General features: G+C 43.2%; 1 protein-coding gene across 2 annotated transcripts in view; it reads left to right on the forward strand.

The window, feature by feature from the left end:
* The window catches only part of RIMS4 (regulating synaptic membrane exocytosis 4), a 59,386-nt gene that overhangs the window by 17,921 nt on the left and 19,013 nt on the right, over positions 1 to 22,452 (forward strand). For both annotated transcript variants that reach the window (XM_074920090.1, XM_074920091.1), the window contains exon 2: positions 17,239 to 17,380. In XM_074920090.1, coding sequence (XP_074776191.1) covers positions 17,239 to 17,380 — 142 coding nt within the window. The remainder of the gene's footprint in view (positions 1 to 17,238; positions 17,381 to 22,452) is intronic.

The raw sequence follows: 22,452 nt of genomic DNA on the forward strand, positions 1-22,452 counted from the left end.
GCAGGTGGACTTTTGCTCCCCATTTTGAGAACGCTTCCTGCTGATCTGGGATGTTCTAAGAAGTGGGCAGCATAAAGTAAAAACAAGCTGATAAGACCACAGATCTATGATATCAGGGGGAGGAGGTCCAACCTCCTGAACTTGAAACCAGGTTGCTAAGGCTGCACTTGGAAAGTAGAGATATGCCACAAATGCCATGCTATGACCGGGTGCTAGGGCAGAGACACCACCACCTCTGCAAGAACAGGGTGATACAGCTCCTCCACAGGCACTTCATGTTAGCCCCGCACGGCTCGCTGCTTAGCGCTTCAGGGATGGATCCCCCTCTGGGCTCCAGTGGAGTGAAGATGGGGAAGCAGTTGTATAAAAGTATCCAAAGTCATTGAGAAGAGAGAGTACTTCATTGAGAAGATTGCTGCCATTGCTTGCCATGTTTTAACGAGAGGTGAGATGGTGTTTCTTCTTTGAGGTTTCCATTGGACTCAGTCTACAGCATGTTGGTAAAACTGTTTCAAGGGAAATCAGGCTCTTTGTTCAGTATCTCCCAGCTTATAGAGTGTATTTTTTTTTCTCTGAGCACTAAATGGCTTTGAGTTCAATAATTTATCTCCCTCCAACTGCTTTGCTTTATTGTCATTTGATTTATTAATGAATTGGCTTGGACAGCTGTCCTAATGCTTTATCACAGCAAAGTGAAACTAAGGGTTGCACTAAGCACTGATTGCGAACACTTGCACATACTGTGTGAACGATACACCATTTCCCTGTGGCTGGCCCCAGAGGCACAGTGTGGTTAGTAGGTCAGGCTGCAAGAACTGGAGCTCCTAAACTCTAACCTTGGTTTCTCCATCAGTATCCCTTCCCAGCACTCATCTTTTCTTTGTCTCTGTCTTGCTGTAGAAGAACTTAAGATCATGCTTTCTTTTTTTCAGAAGTGGATTGTGATGGTTAATTAGATAATGCTTGTAGAGCACTGTACAAAACCTGCCAAGGGTTATTGTCCTCGCTGGTATTTTTAGAGCTGGAGGAAGACTGCCAGAAGGTATTGATTACTTGGTAAAAATAAACCCTTCAAACTTCTTTGGTCTTTATTCGTTACTGCTTTTTATCTCTGCATCCTGCAAACATTTCAGAGGGTGGATTTGTTTGCCAAAAGATCAAAACAAAATGTTGACAACTACTGGTGCCAATTTGTAGCCTCCTGTGTGGGTGACATCAGAGGAATTTGTGCAGTGCTCTGCAAAGTCTTTCTACACTTTAAATCCACTTGGATCCTGGAACTGGTTTTTGAGAGAAGCATCGAAGTGGTCTGGTAGGGGTAGCACATTGAGTATCAGAAATAAGCAGAGAATCTCTTTGGTGCTTGTGAAACAGTATTGTGTATAGAAGCTGGTATATATTTCTTAAAGTTGACATTTTGATTTGTTTAGTGAAGTTTGTTGATTAGTTGAGTACAAGTTGAGCCTTGCAATGTGTAGTGGGTGCTGTTGAGGGAACTGTGGCTGACTGGTGGGAAGGGCTTGCTGCCTTCTGTGTTTTCTAGTTCATCTCACAGTGATGGTTTACAGCTTCTCTTATACCTCACTGTGGAAAACAAAATGTCACACTTTGAATTCATTAAGCAGCTGTGCAAAGCAGGGGAGACTGTTGAAAGGGAAACCTGTTTTATACAACAGTAAACCTGTTTTATACAACAGGGGGAAAAGTCACATATCTGTAGCAGAAAATACATGAAAAAGACAAATGTTGTATAACATTCAGAAGGGCCAAGTCATGCTTGATAAAGTGAAATTTCTAAGGAGAAGGGATAAAACAGAACACTTTGAGGAGTATGGCTTAAAGGATACCAGAAAGACATACTAGTCATTCATGGATCCAGAGGACTAAAATTTAGTAGTGACTTCAAAATCAAGTGTGGCCTTATGGTTTAGTCTGATTGAAATGTGCAGTCAGAGCAGAAGCAAAACATAATGTCATTCTCCAAATTAGGCCAAGGACAAAGCGCAGACCTCTAAACATCTGCACATGTTATGACCTAGAATCTGCTTCAGCAGGGAGGCTAAAGCCAGACTTCGGTGGAGACTGCAAAGTGCTTTGTGGCCATGTGTCAGACTTGCAAATGGATTCACTTTGGTTATCACAAGTCCCCTTCATCTTCATTTCCAACCATTAAGCTTCTTTGAATGACTGTTTGGGTAAATGAGAAGTTCTTAAGCAAATACTGATGACTGCACTTAGGCGTCAGAACTGACCTGTCATGGAGTGAAGGACACATCTCGTCAAAGATTGCATTAGTGCTTGAAGGTCCTGTGCTGGCCTGGCATGCCAGCCTGCCTGCTCAGAAACAAGGCACCTTCTGGCTGTGCTGACCAATGTTACTCTTTCATAATCTTGGGACAATTCATGGGCAAAGAAGGGCTGAGAACCATCAGCAGATGCTATAAACTCACTTCCCAGTGCTAGTTGCTTAGATTTCCTCTAGAAATAACAAAGATGTGAGCAAGTCTTCCACCTGCCTGCTGCATAAGTATGGGTGAAACATGTTTAACATTTTAAAAAAAGGCAAATGGTGGAATTACTGTGCAGCTGCCTAAGTATGTTACTGGTGAAAGGGAGGAATGGTGCCAGTGCTGAGAAGTGGCAGAGAGGTTTCTTTTATTATTGAAATGTGTCATAACCCATCAGTAACTTCAAGACAGGAGAAGAGCTGTGGGACATGGGACAGTAAAGATCTGATAGTACAATTTTAATGTTCTTTCAGTGGAGCCATTTATAAGTAGTTACCTGTTTGGGGAAACCACTGAATATTGGTTTTAATGCTGGTGCTACTAGGGAAGTTCTCATGTGGGCATTGCAGCGTCATCCCTGATGGTCCAGGGATGTGTGGAGTTAGATGTGAGCATGTTGAATGAAAAGGGAGGAGTGGATGCTCTGGGGGTAGGAAAGGGCACAGATGGAGCGGGGGGACCATGCGGGAGAGCCATTAAACCGATGTCACAAGCTTCAGACGAGAGAACCTTGGAAGCAGTTTAGGAAGTGAATGAGAGGCTACTGCAGTCTGAGGACTGTGATCTCACTGCTCTGTGTTGTGGCAAAATGGAAGGAGTAAGAGGTTTCTGTGTCTAAAGAAAGTCAGGGAGATGGCAAGAGAGTCCAACACCGTGGAGGAAACCCATAAGGGGGATGAGTGCTGGGACAAGGCATCAGCCTGACCTCCTGATAACTGTGTCCCTGTGTAATGCACAGCTAAATGGGGGATGGTGAAACCTGAAAGCAGGAGCGTGGCTTCTTCCCAGACAGCCCCGCTTCTGCCAGCCATGAGTTTGACTTCTTTTATGAGTGCCCACCTTGTAATGCTGCGAGTAGTAGCTGACCGGATTTATTGGGATTCTTCTTCAGGATGCTGGCCCGGCCTCCACTGACTCGTGGCTTAGGGACTTCCTCTGCTCCTGACTCTTTTTCCTCATTCATTTTGTCCAGTTGCTTTTTGAACCCTTGTTAATGACCAGCAGCACCACAAAGTCCTGCAGTGAGGACGTGTCTGCTCTTTGGCAGGAAGCAGTGTCCGTTGCTCCTCTTGCCTCATTAGGATGTATTCTCAGTTGTTGGCGTGATGAGTTCTTGGCTGTCGGTTGCCACAGAGCTGTGGTGGGGCAAACCCTAATTTTAGCACATTACGCTGGTTTAATGACAGTAATAGAAAGTCAATTTGTAGGCAAGAACAAGTTGCCATTTTATATGGGGAGGAGGATAATTCCTCCCATGTGTTACATTATTAAATTTGGAATCTTCATTTCTAATGCTTTTCAAAAGTGAATATTAACAGAATCTAAAATACAGATATTAAATTTATGAGCTGCATTTTTTTCCCCAAACTCCTCAAGTTCTGTAATTTGTCTTTAAAGGTGAACTTCAGCAAGGTTGGGTTTTTAACTTAATAAATTAAAATCACTTACTTGCTGCCTATCTCTGGACAGGCTTAAAGACTTTAAAGATACTTACATTTTTAAATAGCAATAATGGGTATCTATTCCAATCTTTGCTGAGTGGTGAGTTCTGAGTTCAGGCTTACTCCCTACTGATAAAAGATACTGGAGATTAAAAAATGACACATTTTCGTATGCCATTTGCTAGCGAGGAGGCTGTTGTGATGCTCTTTTTTTGTTGCCAAGGAGACAGAGCCCTGAACTCCTGGCTCTGCAGGCAGGAGGAGGAAAGGACGTTATTTCACTCCAGAGCTTGCTTTGTAATTTTGACTCATGATCATTGACCATGAATGGGTTGGGACTGAGGGTCTCTCTCTAAAGTTCACTCTCAAAACTGTGTGTCCTGCCTCCTGACGTTTGTTTCCATGTTAGCTGAAATAAATGTGAAGGCCGGAGCCTGCTGGCACAGCTCCACCCTGGTACCAGTAACGTGGGGTAGGTGGTTGTACGCACGCAGGTCACTAGCGCAGTTTTTGTACGTAGCTGAGTGAAGCAGAGCGCTTGGAATCCAGTCGGTGATGGAAGGGGATTGTGCTGCATCTGAAATGAACTTCTCTGACCTTGCCAGTACCAGCTCAAGAAATCCTGAAGTCTCCTTGCATCAGCCCAGTCTTTAAGTATGAGAACAGAAATGTAAAAGTTAACTGCAGGCATAAGAAGGAAGCAAGTTATGCAAATGCAGGTGTGTTATAAGCAAGATTCATGCACAGTGTCCTCTTCTGACCTTGTTTTATTACTGTTGGCCAGTCATTGCTGGCACATCTTATAAAGAGGTTCCCATCAAACTTATTTTTTTGTTAGTTAAAACTTATTTTTTCACTCCTAAATAAATACCTACTGCTCTGTAATGCATGATCTTCCTGAACTGGCAGTGTTGACTGCAACACTGATACTGGCTGTGTCACAAGCTCGTACTTCTCATTTCTTTCTTCTTCATCTCTTTTCTGCTCTCGTAGAGAGAGAGAGAGAAATTGGCAAGGGCTCTAAAGCGTTTTGTTCATTCTTGCTGCTTCTACAAAATGTATTTCAAAATACTTTGCACAAATCATGGGATTTTGGTGAACTTGCTGCCATGTACCTGTCATGACATCTACCTGTCATGAAGCTGTGCTGGTACATGGCTGTTTTACACTGTGAGTGATTAACACAAATTCCATTCAGTACAATATTGAACACCATAGTGTGTCTCTTCTTGACAAAGGACGGATTCTTCCTGCATCTAGTGGTTGGTAATTGAGAAAACTAGATCTTGGTAATGTTCCTAAAACGTATTAATCTGCTGCATTGATGGCCTTTTTCTTTAACCCTCAGTAATCTTCAGACAGGCGTGATCATTTTGGTTGGTTTCCCACGTTCTCCAGTATCTTTCAGCAGAGATGAAGATGTTACATCTGTTTTCCAGTTCTGGCTAAAGGGCTTTTTTTCCTCTATTGGAAACTCAATACTCTGCTTAGATAAACAGTGAACTGAATTTCCCAATGGACTTCAAATAATTTGGGGTGATTTTGTATCTGAGTGCTGCTTTTGTGCATGCAGAAAACAGATGTAGAAGACGGTTATGTGTCTGCCATGTTTGTCTGTGGGAGAGTTTATTGCTAAGATGAGAGTCTGCAGGCATCTCTTCAGGGTTTGGGCTGTGAAAATGTTGCTTGAGGGGTTTTTTTTTTTCTTAGGAGGCTGCTAGTTAAATTTAAGCGCCTCTGTTTTTTGTATTGGATGGTGTTTTCCATGTTTAATGGCTCAACTTGTCACCAGTTGAAGATGTTTCTGATGTATGATTGGCAGGGCTGTTTCCTACGAGATGAAATGGAGTGTTTTGACCGCTTTGATTTCTTAGTCACTGTGACTCACTTTACATCATAAGATGCTGCTGCTTCTGTCCTGCTTCTGGGCACTGAAGCCTGACCCTCTCTTCCAGCTGTCCAGAGATGCCTGCAACCAAAATGATCACAGTCATAAAGGGCAGGATGCTCTCCTTTCACTCCCCTCACCCAAGCAGAACCAGGCACTTGTGCTATATTAAAGTGATCCTGGATCCTGAAAAGGAATCTGTGTGAGAGAACCAGTAGGAGTGCAGTGGATCCATTTGCAAGACCAGAGCTCTTGTTCGTGGGTTGGAAGAACCGGTGAGGAAGTTGGGCTGCTGCTGTGCTAGATACTCTCTCCACCTGCCAGAAAGCGTTTGGCTCTTCCCTGGGCTTTTGGGAAACACAGCCACCCTCCGTGCTTGCTGCTTCAGTGTTGCAGGCACGCTGCAAGCAGAGGTCTTTGAACTGTTCTTTGTACCACTTGGGAAGAAAATGGTTCCCTTTTCTGTGCATCTGTGGTGGGATGTGGTAGTTGCCTGACACTACAAGCACTGCGCGACTGTGAACCTGTCAAAGGATGTCTCTGTGTGAGTCAAAGCAATGTGGAGAATTAAGGGGGAAAAATGTGCTGGCTTGCTTGTTTCCTTTAGCATTTGCAGCAGGTATTACGCAAAAGCACCTTTGGTGAAGCCTGGCACAGATAGTTGTATCATCTGGTGAAATTGCTTGGAATTGTTTGACTTCTCTAGAAATGAGACCATCATCTCCCCCTCTCTGCTTCCACAGTGGATCAAATAATTGCTTCCAAATGGACGCAAGTTATTAAGCAGTGTGTATAATTAAAGTCAACTCCTTGTGAATTTGATCATTCATTTCCTTAAGGAAAATATGATGAAGTAATTACAACCCAAGCTAAACACAAATCAAATGCTATTCTAAGCACGATTCTGCACCATGATTCTAGCTTATGAATGACTCCAGGGTTCTGTGGCTTCATGCCTGTTTAAGAAATGTGACTGTTTTTTTAATTGTATTTGTAACAAATGAACAAAAGGTCGCATGACTCATTCACTGTGCCAAGACTGATGCTCACTTTTTGTGTTCACACACATGGTCTTGACAAAGCTGCTTGCTCCTAAAAGAGCATCGGTGGGACAGAAGAAATGGGAACTATCTTAATAAATCTGGCCTTGTCAGCTCTTTCCCTCTGAATTTTGTCTGTACCAAAACTAAACTTTACCTGCTTAGCTGTGAATTTGAGGGGTGCAATTATTTCTTCAATACTTAAGCCAGAGCCCAGTTCTCACCCCCTGTCTTCATCATTCTTATGTAGCACATGCTTTCCAGTTGCAGCCAGATCTGGTAAAGAGATGAAAGATATTAAGACTCTACAAATGCTTTGAAAAGATGGCTTTGGGTAGAGAGAAAGACCCAAACTAGTGCCCCCAGAAGAAAAGATCTGATATATAGTCTCAGCTTAAAAGTAACATTCTGAGTGAAAGCAAAACACTAGAGTTGAGCGTTATAAATCCCTTGGATGGAGTGTGTCAGCATCTCTGAAAAGTTTTGGTGGCTTCAGGAGGTTCATGACCTGACTCCTTTTCTGCAACAGGAAAACACAGCTTGCAAACAGGCTGCTTCAGTTATTTTGCCCACTGCTTTCTTCCCAAGAGTTACTGAGTGAAAAGCAGGACGCTGGGCCCTTTCAGGAGGTATAGTTAGCAAGCAGGCTGGTCCAGTGGGCTCCAGAAGGGCACAGAAGCTTCGTGCAAAGCTTCCTGGCTTAGTGAAGCGTGGGCAGGGCACTCTTTCATCTCATGCCATCCTTCTCTTACAATGACGCTTTCTAGCTGCTTTATTTTTGTGAAGTCACCTCATTTTTGTGATCCTCTTCTAAATTGAGAGGTTTTCTGCGGCTCAGGATCATTCATATTTCAGATCCTGGACGTAAGCAACATCCTCCGAGTTATTAATAGTGTGAGATGGACAGCAGAATTAGGACAGAGCACTCTTTTTTTTTTTTTCTCACTTGTAATTAAGTAGAGATCCTGACATGGCCTTCATAACTTATGTTGGTCAGCTGGAGGACTTCCAGCCACAAGGACACAAATCAGCTCCCCCTCTGGTCCTCATTGTGAAATAACAATAAGGCGGCCCTGGAATGGCCCTGGCAGACAAACTAGCCAACCACCTTTTGGCTTTTCATGTTTTCCTGGTGCCCAGCTCTTCATAGTTAGCAAAGTTTTAAGAGTTCAGAATTAAGAACATTTTGTCTTAAAGCACTGCTGGTTGTTAGTACTATGTCTGACATTTCACCCAGCTTTCTAGGGAATAAATGCAGTAGTTTTATGTTATTTAGTGTTATTAATTGCCTGTGGCTGTGCCAAATGTACCTGTTCTCTGAGCCCATCAGCTAAACTTCCCTTGGCTTGGCATAGGCTCAGATAGCAGACCCCCGGAGCCTCCCAGGTGGGCAAATGTCAAAGGAGGAGGAGTTTAACTCTTAGTGAGGCTTAAACCACAAAGTCCAAGAAGTGGAAAGATTGGATTCCCTCATTGCTGTGCGATCAGAATGTATGTGTGTATATATATGTGTGGTTTATTGCATTATAAATATCATAGTAAGATTGACCTTTTTTTTAAGTCATCAGCCCTTGCCCAAGCACAAAAAATAGCAGAAGGTGGAGAAAGACCTGGGATGTGTTGTCTCAGACATGCAGCTCTTCCAGGGACGACTGGTACAGCATCAGCTTGTCTGTCCCCAGAGACCTGGGCCTGCTGATGAGGCAGTGTTCTGGTTTCCTTGCTAGGCTGCTGAAGAACTCTCACAGCAGTGAATTTTCTGTATGCATATGGACATTGCATTTAATCAGACTCTCCTGCAAAGTATGGCAGATTGGGGAAAGAGAAGGGGGCAGTGTGTTCCATTTTCTTACAAAAATAAAAATGCAGAAGCAGCCATCAGATGAAGCTATTTGGATCCTGCTGCCACAAACAAAATAGAGACATGGAAAGAATTCTGAAGAGCTGAATCTAGCTATGAAGCAGTTCCCATGAAATACTCTGAAAGAAATAAACGTTTTTGTTAGTGTTATGGTACTGTAGCTTTTTTTATGGTGAAAAGCTAAACAATTTTTTATGATAGTAAAAAAAAATGTGTTTAAAAGTCATTGACAGTGGAATATATATCTTTACCTTTTGGTTTGTTAGCTTTCTCTTTTGTCAGTGAAGGAAGAAATCTCAAAGTAATTTTCCTGGCTGCATGTTAGTTGCAGAACTTTTTTTTTAGACATTTTTAAATGAAAATTTTGACCATTTAAATTTTTTATATAGATGAATTACCAAAAAGGTCAAAATTAAAAATAGTATCATGGGAACCAGTTGTTTTTAACCGCAAAAGGAGCAGAAAGAAATATATCACACTTTCTTAGTTTAAAATACGAAAATGGATCTTGTGAAGATAGGAAGCAAAATCAATGCTTTACCAGTACTCCGCCCAACCTACAGGAGGTGATAACGTCCTACTGGGGTGGAGACCTGCTTAAATACAGACACGGCTGGATTTAAAACAAACTGCAGCTCAGACTAGCTTGGAGGAGAAAATGTTGCTTGAAAGTGGCTGAGGAGTTGGGGATCTGGGCTGGGTTGTGGGGTTGCTAGGAACTCTAGGCAAGCCTAAAAGCTAATGGGGGAGGGCTTGGTGCTTCCCCTGCCCACACCGCTGGGGTGGGAGAGGCATAGAGGGTGAAATGCTCTTCTCCCAGGGTGGTCGCTGGGGTGGTGGGAAGGGAGGGACAGGCTGTGCAGGGATGCATCAGATCTGTGTTCCATTTTTTGCATTTATAGGAAGGAAGAGGAAGAAGGAGGTTAGCTTTGTCCTACCTAAATTAAACTACAGTTGGGCTTTAAAAATAGGGCTGTTGTTTTATGAAGACTCGCAGAGCTCCTGTGCTGTGCGCAGCTACGGAATGGGTCGCCCTTCTGCAGACCAGAGGAAGTTTTCTGTTGTGCGTCTCAAGTTCAGTGGGTAAAGAAGGGAAGGCAGCCTCTTGGGACTGCTGCCAGGTGCCTACTTCACAAAAATAACTGTGAAGGACTTTTGGTCTTCTTTTAAAGGTGAGGAGGAAAAAGAAAAAAATTACGTGTTGAGGGGAGAGTTTGATGTGTGCGCATCTGGGCACAGGTGTGGGTGAGGAAAGGCAGGGTTGAATGTTAGAATGAGAGAAAGCTTTCTTGTGCTAAAATACCATAGTGGCCCAGGAGCAGTGGGATGTGTTGGTGACTACGCTACAGGTGGGAGTTCGGAGGAGGTGTCTTGCTGGCATCTTCCTAGGCTGCCTGCGGAGGTGGGTGTCCTGGACCTGCTCTGCCTTCAGCTGGGGTCTGTAGCTGTCACAGCAGTACAAATAGTTGCTAATTTTACCGTTCTCTGGCTCTCACAAGAAGAGTTTAATGACCTGTCCCAGCCCTGTGGATGTACTTAATCTGCACAGATTAAGAATTAACATGTTGACTTTTTTTTTTTCCCCATCCCACAGAAGATTTTCTGCTTAATTTGGAAAGAAAGGGTGTGATTTTATTAGTGTCTGAAACTAGGACAAGGGGAACGAAGCGAACAGCCTGATTAGTGCCCCTGCTTATCCCCAGCCATTTTCTGTCATTTCTGGTGGATTATTCAGGCTGTGATGATAGCCTGGCATGTTCTGGAGCACAGTACAAACTGCCTCACTTTAGGTGCTCATAATTCACACTCCATTAGGATGTCGATGTAGGGAATACTTGGCAGGATGTCAGAGCTTGCCAGGCATGATGAGATTGAGTTCATCTTGTTAAACTGCATTCTGAAGTGACAATCCGGTATTTATATATTTATTTTTCCCCCCTCAACAGTAGCATCCCCTTAGGAGGGCAGCATGGCTTCCTCTGAACACAGATACTGATATAAAAGGGCCTGCAGTGCCCACCCTGACAGCCGCTCTGCTCAGCATGTGCCAGGCAGTCGCAGGTGTTGGATATTCATGCAAGGCTGTGGGAAGACTTTTATTTTTTTCCCTTTGAAGCTGAACAATGGATTTCTTTTATTCATCTCAGAATTGATTCATGGCACACAAATCTTAGCACATGTCTGTAGGGATTCAGCATCTGACTAAACAGAAAACAATCTTTTATTTTTAAACCCATTAGGAACAACAATGCAGTGACAAAGTTTGAAGTGGAGAAGCTAATGCGTTGGCTCTTTTCTGAGAGTATTCAAAAATAAGAACTAGGTAAAATGGTCAATGCTTCATCAGTCTCACAGGGTGCTGAGCTGAGACTCCCACTGCTGCTTTTTGCCCACAGACATGCCAAAGACCAGTTCTTGGGCTTGGGGACCTTCTTCTTCATCTCAGCAAGTGATAATATCCAGATAGGTGCTTGGTGTTTTCCCTTCTTCATTTTCAGACCCAAACTGACATATGTCATCTTTTCTCTGGGGCAGATCTTCATGGAGAAGAGCAAGAATCAACGGTTTGTTTTTGACCTTAAGAGTGAAGTTCATGACCGTGAGAACTGAAAGGACTTATGAGACCACGTTTGAGCCAAGGATAGAACAGGCAGCTTTGGTGTAAACAGCTGCATAGCTTGGAGCATATCTCCTTTGCAGGCAGTCAGGTCCTGTCCCACCTGGCCACATGCCCCTGGTAGCCCTGGATGCTGACGCCAGATGTGTGATACTGTTGCAGACGTTCATCCCCCTCATCTCATCTCCTCTCTGCTTCTGCATGATCTGCCACATGCTCCAAAGGGTGTGCTGACTCTGTCAGATGAGTTTTTCTCTGTTTCCCTGCTTGGGTTGTCAATTCTCCGTGCTTCATAGTTTATACCTGGGCCTCATTTTGGAGCAAAGCAGATAATGCACCTGCTGAGGAACCCAGGTATGAAGCCGGAGAGCAGAGTGTGCCTAGGTCGATACCCTGCAGCATGTATGGATGCAAATCGATGCATGCTGCTTGCCTTGGGTAAGAAAAGCAATAGAAATGCAGTCTCTTTGCTTAGGCTTGGACTAGTTCTTCCTGAAAAATATAAAATGTTATTTTGTCCAGAACTTTGCAGTGGGAACAAATGCAAACTGAAAGCAAGCACCCAAATTATTTCCCTTCCTTTCCACCTTGCACCCCAAGGTGAAGTTCAGGAAGGAAAAAAGGTAACCAGGCTGTTTTGCCAAACCCTTGGTATGTATTGGGTGGCCTGTGTTGGTGCTGCCTGGCCATGTGCTTTGGGTACCAATGAGTTCTGTGTAGTTGGTTAATTTAGGAGCAAAGCTAGTTGAGTTGAAATTCAGTCAATTCCTAATCTCGGGGTTAAATCAATATCAATTAATTCTAAAGTATGGGAGGGTCCATAGCACTTGCATCATGCTGTTTTCCTTTTGTGGTGGTAGCATCCAGCAGACTGAGCAAACATGGAGGAGAAAATTGAAAACAAAAAGAAAAAGAGAGGGAAGGTACCAAGTACCTCAGTGGGGGAAAAGGAAGTGGCAAGAGAGGAGGTACTGTAAGAATAACAGTGAAAGGGACACACTCTGTCCCTCAGAAACATCAACTCAGTAAACATCTATCACAGAGTAATTCTGTGTAGGAGTAATAATTATATAATCATGACCTTGTGATGAGCTACTGCAGAATTCACATAGATTTTTCAAAACCTGATAGCTTCTGAGCATGGAGAGATCTGTCAACAGCAGAGAGGAAGGGCTTCGAAGAGTTGTGCATTAGATTGACATAGAAGGATGTGGGAAACAGTGACTCTTTCCTTGGGGGAGAGAAGGGGACGATGCCACTCTTACTTATTTACTTCCCACCCCTAATATTAAGGTAAATACAATTCTTGGTGGCAGTCAGTTCTGCCATCTGAGAAGAGCTGCTTCTTGATGCAGTTGACAGCTGAAAATATATTTAAGTAAGGGAACTCTCCACAGGATGCTCTACTCTACACAGGGTACCTTCATGGTCACCATACTCCTCCTCGTTCATTACTGGGTTATCTGGAGGGAACTTTTGGTTAGTTGGTCTGATGTCGCTCACAGACAGAATTAGGGGAAACATGATAATGAGATCCAATTAATAAAGGACAAAATTATAGGAATATAATTAATACCAGTCAAGAAGGATTTAGGGAAAATGGGTCTTCTTGGACATTTTTTTTTATTTGAGTTTTAGTAGAAGCAGCTATCTGGGTAAATGTGATAAGTATGTAAGGGTTTTGTCCTAGAACAACATGACCCTAAAAAATGTGATAGTGGTAAATTGATTAAAAACTTACTTCAGATCTCAAAGCCGTTGTCAAGGAAAAGCCTCAAAAGCAGGAGGCTCTTTTGAAGGCCTGGTCTTATCATTTTCATTTGATTTGAAGCAAGCATGAGTTTAAACCTCACTAAATTCACAGGCAATATGCACCTTAGCAGGATAATAAATAGTATTGAGGGTGGGAGAGTTGTACAGAGCCATCTGGACTTTTTGCTGTCTCCTTTCGAGTAAAATGTGTTTTCTTACATATTTCTTAATATAAAGTTCTACAAGGTCATACCACCAGGACAGGCAGGGACTGCAGAGCATCCAAGTGAGGTGTGATGCTATACCAAGAGGTTACTGTGGTCTTGGGAGATGGAAGGAGAAGCAGTAAAGGTGAGAGTACAAGATGATTTTTACCACTGTATGTGTTTTTGCACTAAAATGCAGTCTCCAGTTCTGCTGTGCATGTCTTCAAAAGGGTGTTTGAAACCTGGGGAGGTCATTAAAGAGATTCAAGGGCAGGAGAAAAAAACAGCAGAGCGTGAGAAATATAAAGAGCTCAGTCTGTTTAACTTGTCAAAGAAGATTGAGAGATGACTTGATTACACTGCAGAAAGTCTTTATAGCGAGAACACAAAGCAGCCCTCGCAGTGAAGAAGGGCATTAAAAAAACTGATGGGTGAAAGCTGAAGCCAGACAAACTTAAGTCGCATCTCTAAATGTCAGGTAGTAAAATAAACTGCACAGGCAAATGGCAGATTCTTCATCTCTCGGTATCTTCAAATCGAGACTGGTTAGCTTTTTAGAAGATATTCTTTAGCCAAACATAATTTTTTTTTGGCTGAACAGAACAAAATCTAAGTGCCTGTCAACACAGAGAACTTGGCAAAGTGTCTGCTGGTCCCTTCTGGTTCCTGGCGTCTGTGAGGTGCTGTGTATCTTCATCCTGGATATTTGAGCAAAAAATTTATTCTTCCCAAGGTCATTCTGAAGCAGGATCTGCTTTTCAGCTGCATGTTGCACTGCAGTCTTGACTGGCTGCTTAACCTTCATCGTTTATTGCTTAATTGAAAAAGGTGCAGGGAATAAATCTGGTGACACTGCAGAAAATATCGATACTACTCTTACTTGTTCCAGATACCTCTAACAATTAAATTAAGACAAGTGTTTTTGCCAGGCAACACCCACAGACACATGTCATTTACTACCTTCTTGATTTGCAAAGGTGTTGAAGCACAAGATTTTTCAGGTAAGGGAGGAGATAGAGCCCCTGTGTCATGCTCCACACTGACTAGAGAAGGTTGCTGCTAGGTGGCTGTTGCTTGTGAAGTATTTTTGGTCCACAGACAAGCAGTGCAGCTTTGTCTACGTTTATTCCCTTTCTGTGCTGACCCTTTTCAGGTGTGCTGTTCCTGATCCCTCCCAAGTGAGGGTGTTAAAACACTGTATATTTCTTACATGCTGAATACAGGTAAAGTTTGACTAAAGGGTTTATGTGGGTAGTTTAGGAACCTATATGCCATTTCTGATGCTGTCTCTGGTGCTTAGGCTGATCTCTTACCCTGTTTTAGTCTTGACTCCAGCCGCAGTGGTTTGGGAGCTTTTGGCAAAACTGATTATTCCCCTTCTGTTCAAGGGAAACTTGTGGCAAAAAGAGACTGGAGGGGAGAAAGGCTGGAGGAACCTTTTTCCAGAATGATGGGAGATAGTCTGTGAAATGCCAGAGTCACTCTGCATCTCTGGAAGAGGAGGGAGGAACAAAGGAGTCTTGCAATCTTCGTCTTCTTGTTTTCCAAAGTTTCTCCATTATATCTTTTTTCTTTTTTTTTTTTTTTTTAATATCCATGTGTCATAGCTGTAAAAACAATCAAGAATACTAGAAAATCACCCACTTATAGAAAGCCAGCAGTGTAAAGCTGTGCATGTGGTGCTACAGCTGAACTTGACCCATACCAGCTGAATCCTGTCTGGTACTGCCTGTCTTCCACAGTGCTGCCTTGTCTTCTCTTTGGGCCCTTCTGCTCTATGCCATTAGCTTTGAATGGAGAGGTGGCTAATAGAAAGCACCTTGTGTTGCTCTAAAGCCTTGCTCTGTCCCAAGCCTCTTGTTTGTTGTCAGATATGGATGCAGTCTTCTAAGTATGCATGTCTCCAGGCATGTCTCATTAGAATGGGGAAAGAAGAGATGTTTTTAAAACAGATGTTTCATAGTTGGGCAATGGGGTATTTTTGTTTCCTACATTTTTGTCATTTGCCTCTTTGACTGCAGTTGCCTGCCAAGGCTCTAGCCTGAAAGTGCAGAAGGTTGAGTGCTCTGAGAGAGTGCATGTGAAGGAGGGATGGGCATTGATGGATGTAGATGATTAAAAGATTGTTTGTGGAGATGAATGTGAGGCAAATTAAATGGACCATCAAGTCTGCCTGCAAGGCTGTGGGATGCTCTGAAAGGAACCCACAAACCCCATCAGAGGATCCAGCGAGTTGTACAAGGCTGGTAGGAGGTGGGTGCATCAAAGGGAACTGTTCTGCAGTGGTTGGGGAAGTAGGTAAGGCCGTTTCATGAGGCTTTGCTTTTATTAGTGCCTGTATTGTTATTCTTGCCTGAAGGTTTGGATTTTGAAAGCACATTAAAAATATGTTTTACGTTTGTGTAACTTCCTGATTTATACAATGTGCTTCATACATTGCTTTAGGCACACAAACAATACAAACTGTAGTTAATGTTAACCCAGAACATGCATATTCTATCCTCTTAGCCCATAGGGACATGCATACACATGCTGCACTGTTTGTGGGGACAGCAGCTGGTGCAAAGCCCTGGGGCCAACATGATTACCCAGTTGGAAACCTCATGATACCAGAGGAAAAAGGACTTTAGAGCTGTATTTATAGGAGGATTTTTGTCTTTACATTTCAGTATAGGTATAATTTGAGAAGTAGGATAGGAAGCATTTCTGATATCTTACCATTCTTTTTTTTTTAAGTGCCTGTTCACACCAAGATCTAAAGAAAAGTATTTTAGGTCAAGCAGCTTTCTACACAAATAACAAAGCTCTGTGTATTTTAGACAGGTTCTTACAGATATCCTCATATTTTCAAAGTAGTTGGGAAAGACTTGTTTTCTTTACTATTTGGGGATCCTGAGATCTCTAGACTCAGTAGCTGGGTCATTTCTTCTCCAGGGGTGGTACTCAAAAAAGCTGGTGGGTTTCTGAGAGCACCGTGGGTCAAAGGTTGTCTGAATTCAGGTTAACAGGCAGGCATCTTCAAAGGATTTAGATATTTCTGCTTTGTTCAGAAGACTTGCAGCAGATGTGTTTCAGGATGAATGCTGTATGTGGGATGAAATCTGGAGCTTCCTAACACCAGCTAAAGCAATTAATAGTAATGGTATTCATTACATATTCATTACATAACATGGTTTGTTCTGAGAAACAGACTGTTAGAGATGGAGGATGAAAATAGCAGCTGTTAATTTCAGAGGGCTCTGAACCTCTAAAGATCGTACCCAGGAGAAACCAGAACCTACTTAATTCCCCTTGCGCTGTGGCCGAGGGTATGTATGAAGGGAAACAGTCCTCTCCAGGGTTTTCCACTGCTGCTGCCTTTCCATGTGCCACCAGGGAACATTTTGGCCCTGCCCAGCTATTCCTCTGTGGCCCGCCTGGGAGGGTTCGTTCCTTCACAGCACCTCTGGTGCTGCCTGCTCTTTTCCTCTTGACTTCTCCCTTGGTGCTCACCAGGAGTTGTGGCTCTTTGCTGCTCTGGACAATCTGAGGCAGCAGTATGGGATTTAGGAATGAGGTGTTACACCTCAGCCCTGCCCATGGTTACTGCTGCTGTGTTCCCAAATTGGGTACTTCTGCATATAGCCAGCTTGTGTGCCTGTATGCATCTGCACTCGATGCATAATTAATTGATACAAATGGTTGGAGTAGGTAGGGTGGTATGTATGTTTTGAGTTTCTGCTGAGCCCTGGCTTGCTGGAGCACTGGGTTTGTTCCAAAGCTGACTGGGAGCTGCTGATGAAGCAGGGCTGAGTAACAAAAGTGCTGCCTGGCTGCCAGATGCCAGGCTGGTCTTCTGAAAGACCTTCTCTGCTTCTCCTTGACTGTCGTTGCAAAAGGCTGTGTTAGCAATAGCCAACTGTCTTTTGTCCCCTTTTGTTCCTAGATGGGGATGGTCGGAGACTGAAAGGAGCCATCCAAAGGAGCACAGAAACTGGGCTGGCTGTTGAAATGCCCAGCCGGACTGTCCGTCAAGCCAGCCATGAGTCCATTGAGGACAGCATGAACAGCTATGGATCAGAGGGAAAGTAAGTCATTGAAAGGGAGCTGGGTAATCACTTCTGGGATGCACTGTTCTTCTGATACCTATTAATTTTCCTCCAGCATGATAGATGAGGTGTTTTTCAGACTTGCCTACACTGCAGGTGTACTGCCCATTCAATTAGAGCGGATCTCTGCCTGCATAGCTGGCACATACTTTAGCTGTTTATATACTTTTTTAGTGTCTTCATTATTCTGAGCTGAAGCAGATACCCATTACTTTTAACCACTTTACCTTTAGAAGAATAATTCAGGGTGAATAGCTGAGGCTCATTACAGGTAATAAATTATAAGCCAGTAGTTTTTAATGTTGCACAATAGTTGCCATCTCCCCTGTTTCAAAATGGCCTTTTGGTTTAGGCAAGGAGGGAGGTGCCAAGGTGATGAAAAGGATGCAAGTAGCAAAATAATCATTCTGATATCAAAATACATATTTAGAAGCCTGTGTGTACTTTTGGTAACAAACTTTCTTTTGTTTCATCTGAGTTACAAGGTCCTAAAAGAACGTGTTTTAGAAATGGGTTTTGACTTCAGAAAAAGTTACAACACATTTGGTTGCATTTAGGCTTTATACCAGAATGCAAAGCAGGGGATCCTTAGGCCAGAACTTTAGGGCCTGACTTGTTTTCAGTTCTGTTTTTTATATTTCCATTATTTGAAGCCATATAGGAGATTATAATAATTTTGTTAAGATGACCATTCATGGGAATCTTTGGAGGTGAAAAAAAACAGTATTTAAAAAAGGAGGCAGTATGTACCATCAGATTCCATGCTTCTAGGTATGAGGCCAAATGCCTAAAACGTGCTCTTAAGCCAAGTACCACCCTTGGCATTGCTCTGTACACTCCCTCTAGTCCAACATGATAGTCCAACTACACTGTACCTCTAAAATGCTGGGATAGTCCAAAGGCGCTCTCAATTAATGTGATTCTGGTGTTAAATAAGAAACAGACTGTAAATTAAGATAGACTTTCTTTAGCTTTAGAAGTAGGCTAATCCTGGAAAGGCATCATAGATCTGTGCTGAAGGTTGGAAATAGTAATGAGGCACAGGCTGCGATAGCAATCTTGTCACTCCAAAGCTGTGATGTACCTTATCTCTTCTGTGAGCTGCTGTCTCCAGGGAAATATTCCTGCTACACCAGCATAGTCCTGTGGCTTGGAGTTCTGCCTCCACTACGAGATGTAGAGGATTAGTGATTAAGTTCAGTCCCTTGGCAATGCAGGGCAAGAATCTGTTTTTGTGCAGAGTAGAATTATTTCCTTTTTATATTTACATAGCTTACCCTCCTGGGAAGGGGTATAATTCTTTGAAGGGTCTGTGTCCTATCATTGCATACCCTGGCTGCTTTGATTGGGCTTTCCTGGAGAGAGAATATTTCTGCCAACAAAATATTGCACCCATACAAGTGCTGTTTTACCCTGAAGACAGACAGCATGTAGCTATCAGCTAAACAAAGAAAGAAAAATCCTGTCTTGCAATCTAAATGTCTTTATTAGAACAAGTCTAACATTTGGTATTCCAGCCTCAAATGCCGGCAGAACATCCTCGCCAGCCCCTCTGCCAGGGATGGGATGGTTTCTCCTCTTACTTCTCTGAAAAGTGTGATAAGTGGTTCCTGGATGCTTTGTTCCTAGGTGGGATAATTGATCTCTGGAAAGGCAGTGGGAATTGCTGCTATCTGTCTGAGCTGCTAGTGATAAGCAAACAGGGCTGAGAGTACAAAGAGCTAAGAGGGCTCTATTCTCTTGAAACATGGTGGGAGGGGTTTTCTCTGCTTTCTTTACCTGTGGCAAAGAAAGGAATTGTTTGGGGAATAGCTTTGAGGAACAGAGATGTATTCTCCTAAATCAGATTTCTCTTGACCTCTCTTTTTGGCTGTAGCTTTGTTCCCAGGGAGGCAAAACGAAGATTCATAGGACTGCATTAGCTGTGGCAAGTTTGTTTTCTTTTTTTAATGCTGGGGATAGCTTGAGCTATCTGCATCTGAGTGTTGCAGATACTCCTAGGTCGGAGACAGTTTTCACCACTGACTGTCAAAAACTCAGTTTTCAGCAAGACGAGGTTACCCTAGATCTTCCTACCCACGCATCTCTTCGATATGTTCACACAGGCAAGAAAACAGATTCAAAACCCTCTTCCAAGAGCTTGGGCTTGTTTCCTAAGTTCACTATGTTTTCATAATCCTCTTCAGTTTAAGGACAAAAAGGACAACTTCCAAAGGTGGCACACTGAAATGATCAAAGATTTGGTGAAACTTTGCTGCAGAAGGCCTTAAATGCCTGCTCTCAGTCATACAACTGCGCTTTTAAAAAGTGATGCTGATTGACTGCTTTTATGTTTGTTGTGGCGAGCTGGCTGCAACTAGCTACCACTGCTCTGTGCCAGTGCAAAGTATCGCAGTCGAAGAATTTTCTGTAGTGCATGATTTTGAGCAATGCTCCTTTTTGTGTGAATACTAGAGTGCATGAAATCCAGATGTTTTTATGGAGAAGCTTATTATATAGGGATATACTTCTCAGATATGCTAGACCCTTCTTCAAGAAAATACTCCCTTTAGGGTTTTACCAGTAGATGAAGTATAGTGGAGATTAGCTGGTCTAAAGGATGTGTCTCCTGGAATTTAAGCTCATACAGCATGCCAGAAAGTGCTGACAATGTCAACACACTGCTCCATTTAATTTTTTGTCATAAAAAAAGTCCCCCAGCCATATTACCCGGCTTTTATAGTGCACAGTGGTTGTGCACTAGTGTAGGAAATCAATATAATAAAACCCAATGTGAGACCTTACAGAAGGGGAAGGTGATATTTATTCTAAACAAAAGTGTTTTCAGTCATTCGCATCTCTAGGCTTCACTCACTCACGCTCTCATTGCCCCGTGCAGGCACCATGCCTTGTGCATCCAGGTGCTGTAGCCAGGCTTGGTTGTGAGCAGCAGGGAGGACCAGGGACACCATCTGTCAAGCCCTCGCTACGTCTTCTGAGTTGTTCTTCACAACGGACGGGCTTTTGGACTGTTGGGGGATTTTTTTACGCTTCCTAGAACTTCCCTGTTATTATGGGGTGTTCTTTCACCTCAAGGCCTTGCTTTCTTTGGCCTCCATAGATCTTAAGCAGTGCTGCTACCTTTTTTCCTTGTTTCTTCATTTGCGGGATCCTTATGGCTACAGTCTGCCTTCAGACAGGCTATGGACATTATGTGCTCTCCCACCTTGTTGTCCTCCTTCTGTCATCAGAGGACAGGTCTTCTGCTGACAGATTGATTCTGCTTTTGCCCACATAGATGTTTTCATTCATAATTCATCAAGACCAATCTTAGCATGGGTTATAAATCTCTACAGGAGTATTTTCTTCTATGTATGGACTTAAAAATCTGTATGAGAAGACAGTTACCTGCTGTAGCAAGTGCCTACCAGGTAGTCTCAGGGCACCAAGATTACTGCAAGCATAAAATTCTGCATATAGGAATAATTCACAAACAAACCCCTGAGATATAGCAGAGATCTCCAGCTCCATCCTGGCTCTTGCACAACGTACATCTTGTTTTGGCTGGGTTTTGCTGCAGCTGCGCGAGACCATGTACAACACTCAGAAAGCAATAGATTCTGGACTTGTGTATAACTTATTACTGCCAACCACTTTTCTTTCCGAAAATGGAGCAGAAGGACAAAAATGGAGCTGGAACAAAAGACTGTTAGCTGCTGTAGTCCCTAATAAATGGTGTTCGTGGCTTTTTTGTTCTTGTTGGCTACTGCTGAGATGATTAAGTTATGGAGAGCCAAGGTGATTTTTACCTTAGAAAAGCACAGCAGGTGATGACTAGCCAAAACTTAGGGGAGTGTTCTTGTATTATCTGAGATGAGTCTGCCTGTCCAGCAAGGAAGGATCTTGTTGTTAGCCATGTTATCTTTTTCCCATCATGAGGGCAGCACAAGCCTGAGTCCCATGTGAAGCCACCATCATGACAAGGGCTGGAGGCAGAATGCAGCCTGGCGGGCATGCCACTGGCATGGGCATCTTACACCTCTCGGCTTTGTTCTGTCTCGAGCTGTTCCTGCAAACTATGACTTGCCCTGGTTTTCCCATCTGTGCATACAGGGCTGGTGTGAACCAGTGCTGGGGCTTAGGCAAGGAGAGCTACCTGCTCTTCTCTGCTTCGCTATGGAGCAGTAACTAAAAGGAAGCTGGAGAAAATACTGGCCTGGCTTGTGATTGTATGGCCATGTGAAAATTCACTTTCCTTCACCAAAAATTATCCATCATCATTCAAGAATTATCAGAAGACTTGATTCCTAAATGCACCATCCAAGCAATTCATGTCATATCTATTCACTGAATGCTTGTTTTTTGGTACCCAAAGCCAGGGGACTTCTAGACTCTTTTATGGCAAATTATCTTTAGGGCTCTCCTTTTATCTAAGTCCTTTTAAAAAAATATAATGATATATGTTGTTAATACAGATCAGGCTGTAAGAAATCAAGGCCTTTGAAGACTGGAAACGCGTGGAGAATGCAATACGCCAAAAAATTAGTCAGCCTGTTCAGCAACAGCACATCTTTTTGTGCTGTTAAGCTTGACCAGCACAGCTCAGAGAGGATGTGACCTTGAGAGCTGTACTTACAGCAGTAAATAGAGTGAATCCCACCTTCAGCAACCTCTTGGGAACAGGCAGAATTGCTCTCTGAAAGCAGGTAGCTATCTTTTATTCAGTGCGTCTGAGATGACTTGCAATTGCTAAAAATGGAGCTAGCCTGATAAGGTGGGGAAGGGAATGGGGGAGGTCTTCGTACATAATTCACTGCATAGTTTTTATAGCACCGTTTAGGTGGCAGAATTCATACAGCAGAAGGAATCGGATACACAAGCGGAGTACAGCATGTTACAGCACATAAGACAGCATGTCACAGTGCTAAAAACGTTACAGAAAGTGGAGTGGCCAGGAGAGAAGCGGGGCTTGTTGAGAGGCAGAAACGGGCATATTGCCTGGCAGAGGAGAGGTGTGGGGTCAGGCTGGGTTTGGGTCCTGCAGGGATAGATTCTCACAGAAATCCTTTCTA

The sequence above is a fragment of the Athene noctua genome, chromosome 16 (assembly GCF_965140245.1).
Source record: "Athene noctua chromosome 16, bAthNoc1.hap1.1, whole genome shotgun sequence".
Taxonomy (NCBI): Eukaryota; Metazoa; Chordata; class Aves; order Strigiformes; family Strigidae; genus Athene; species Athene noctua.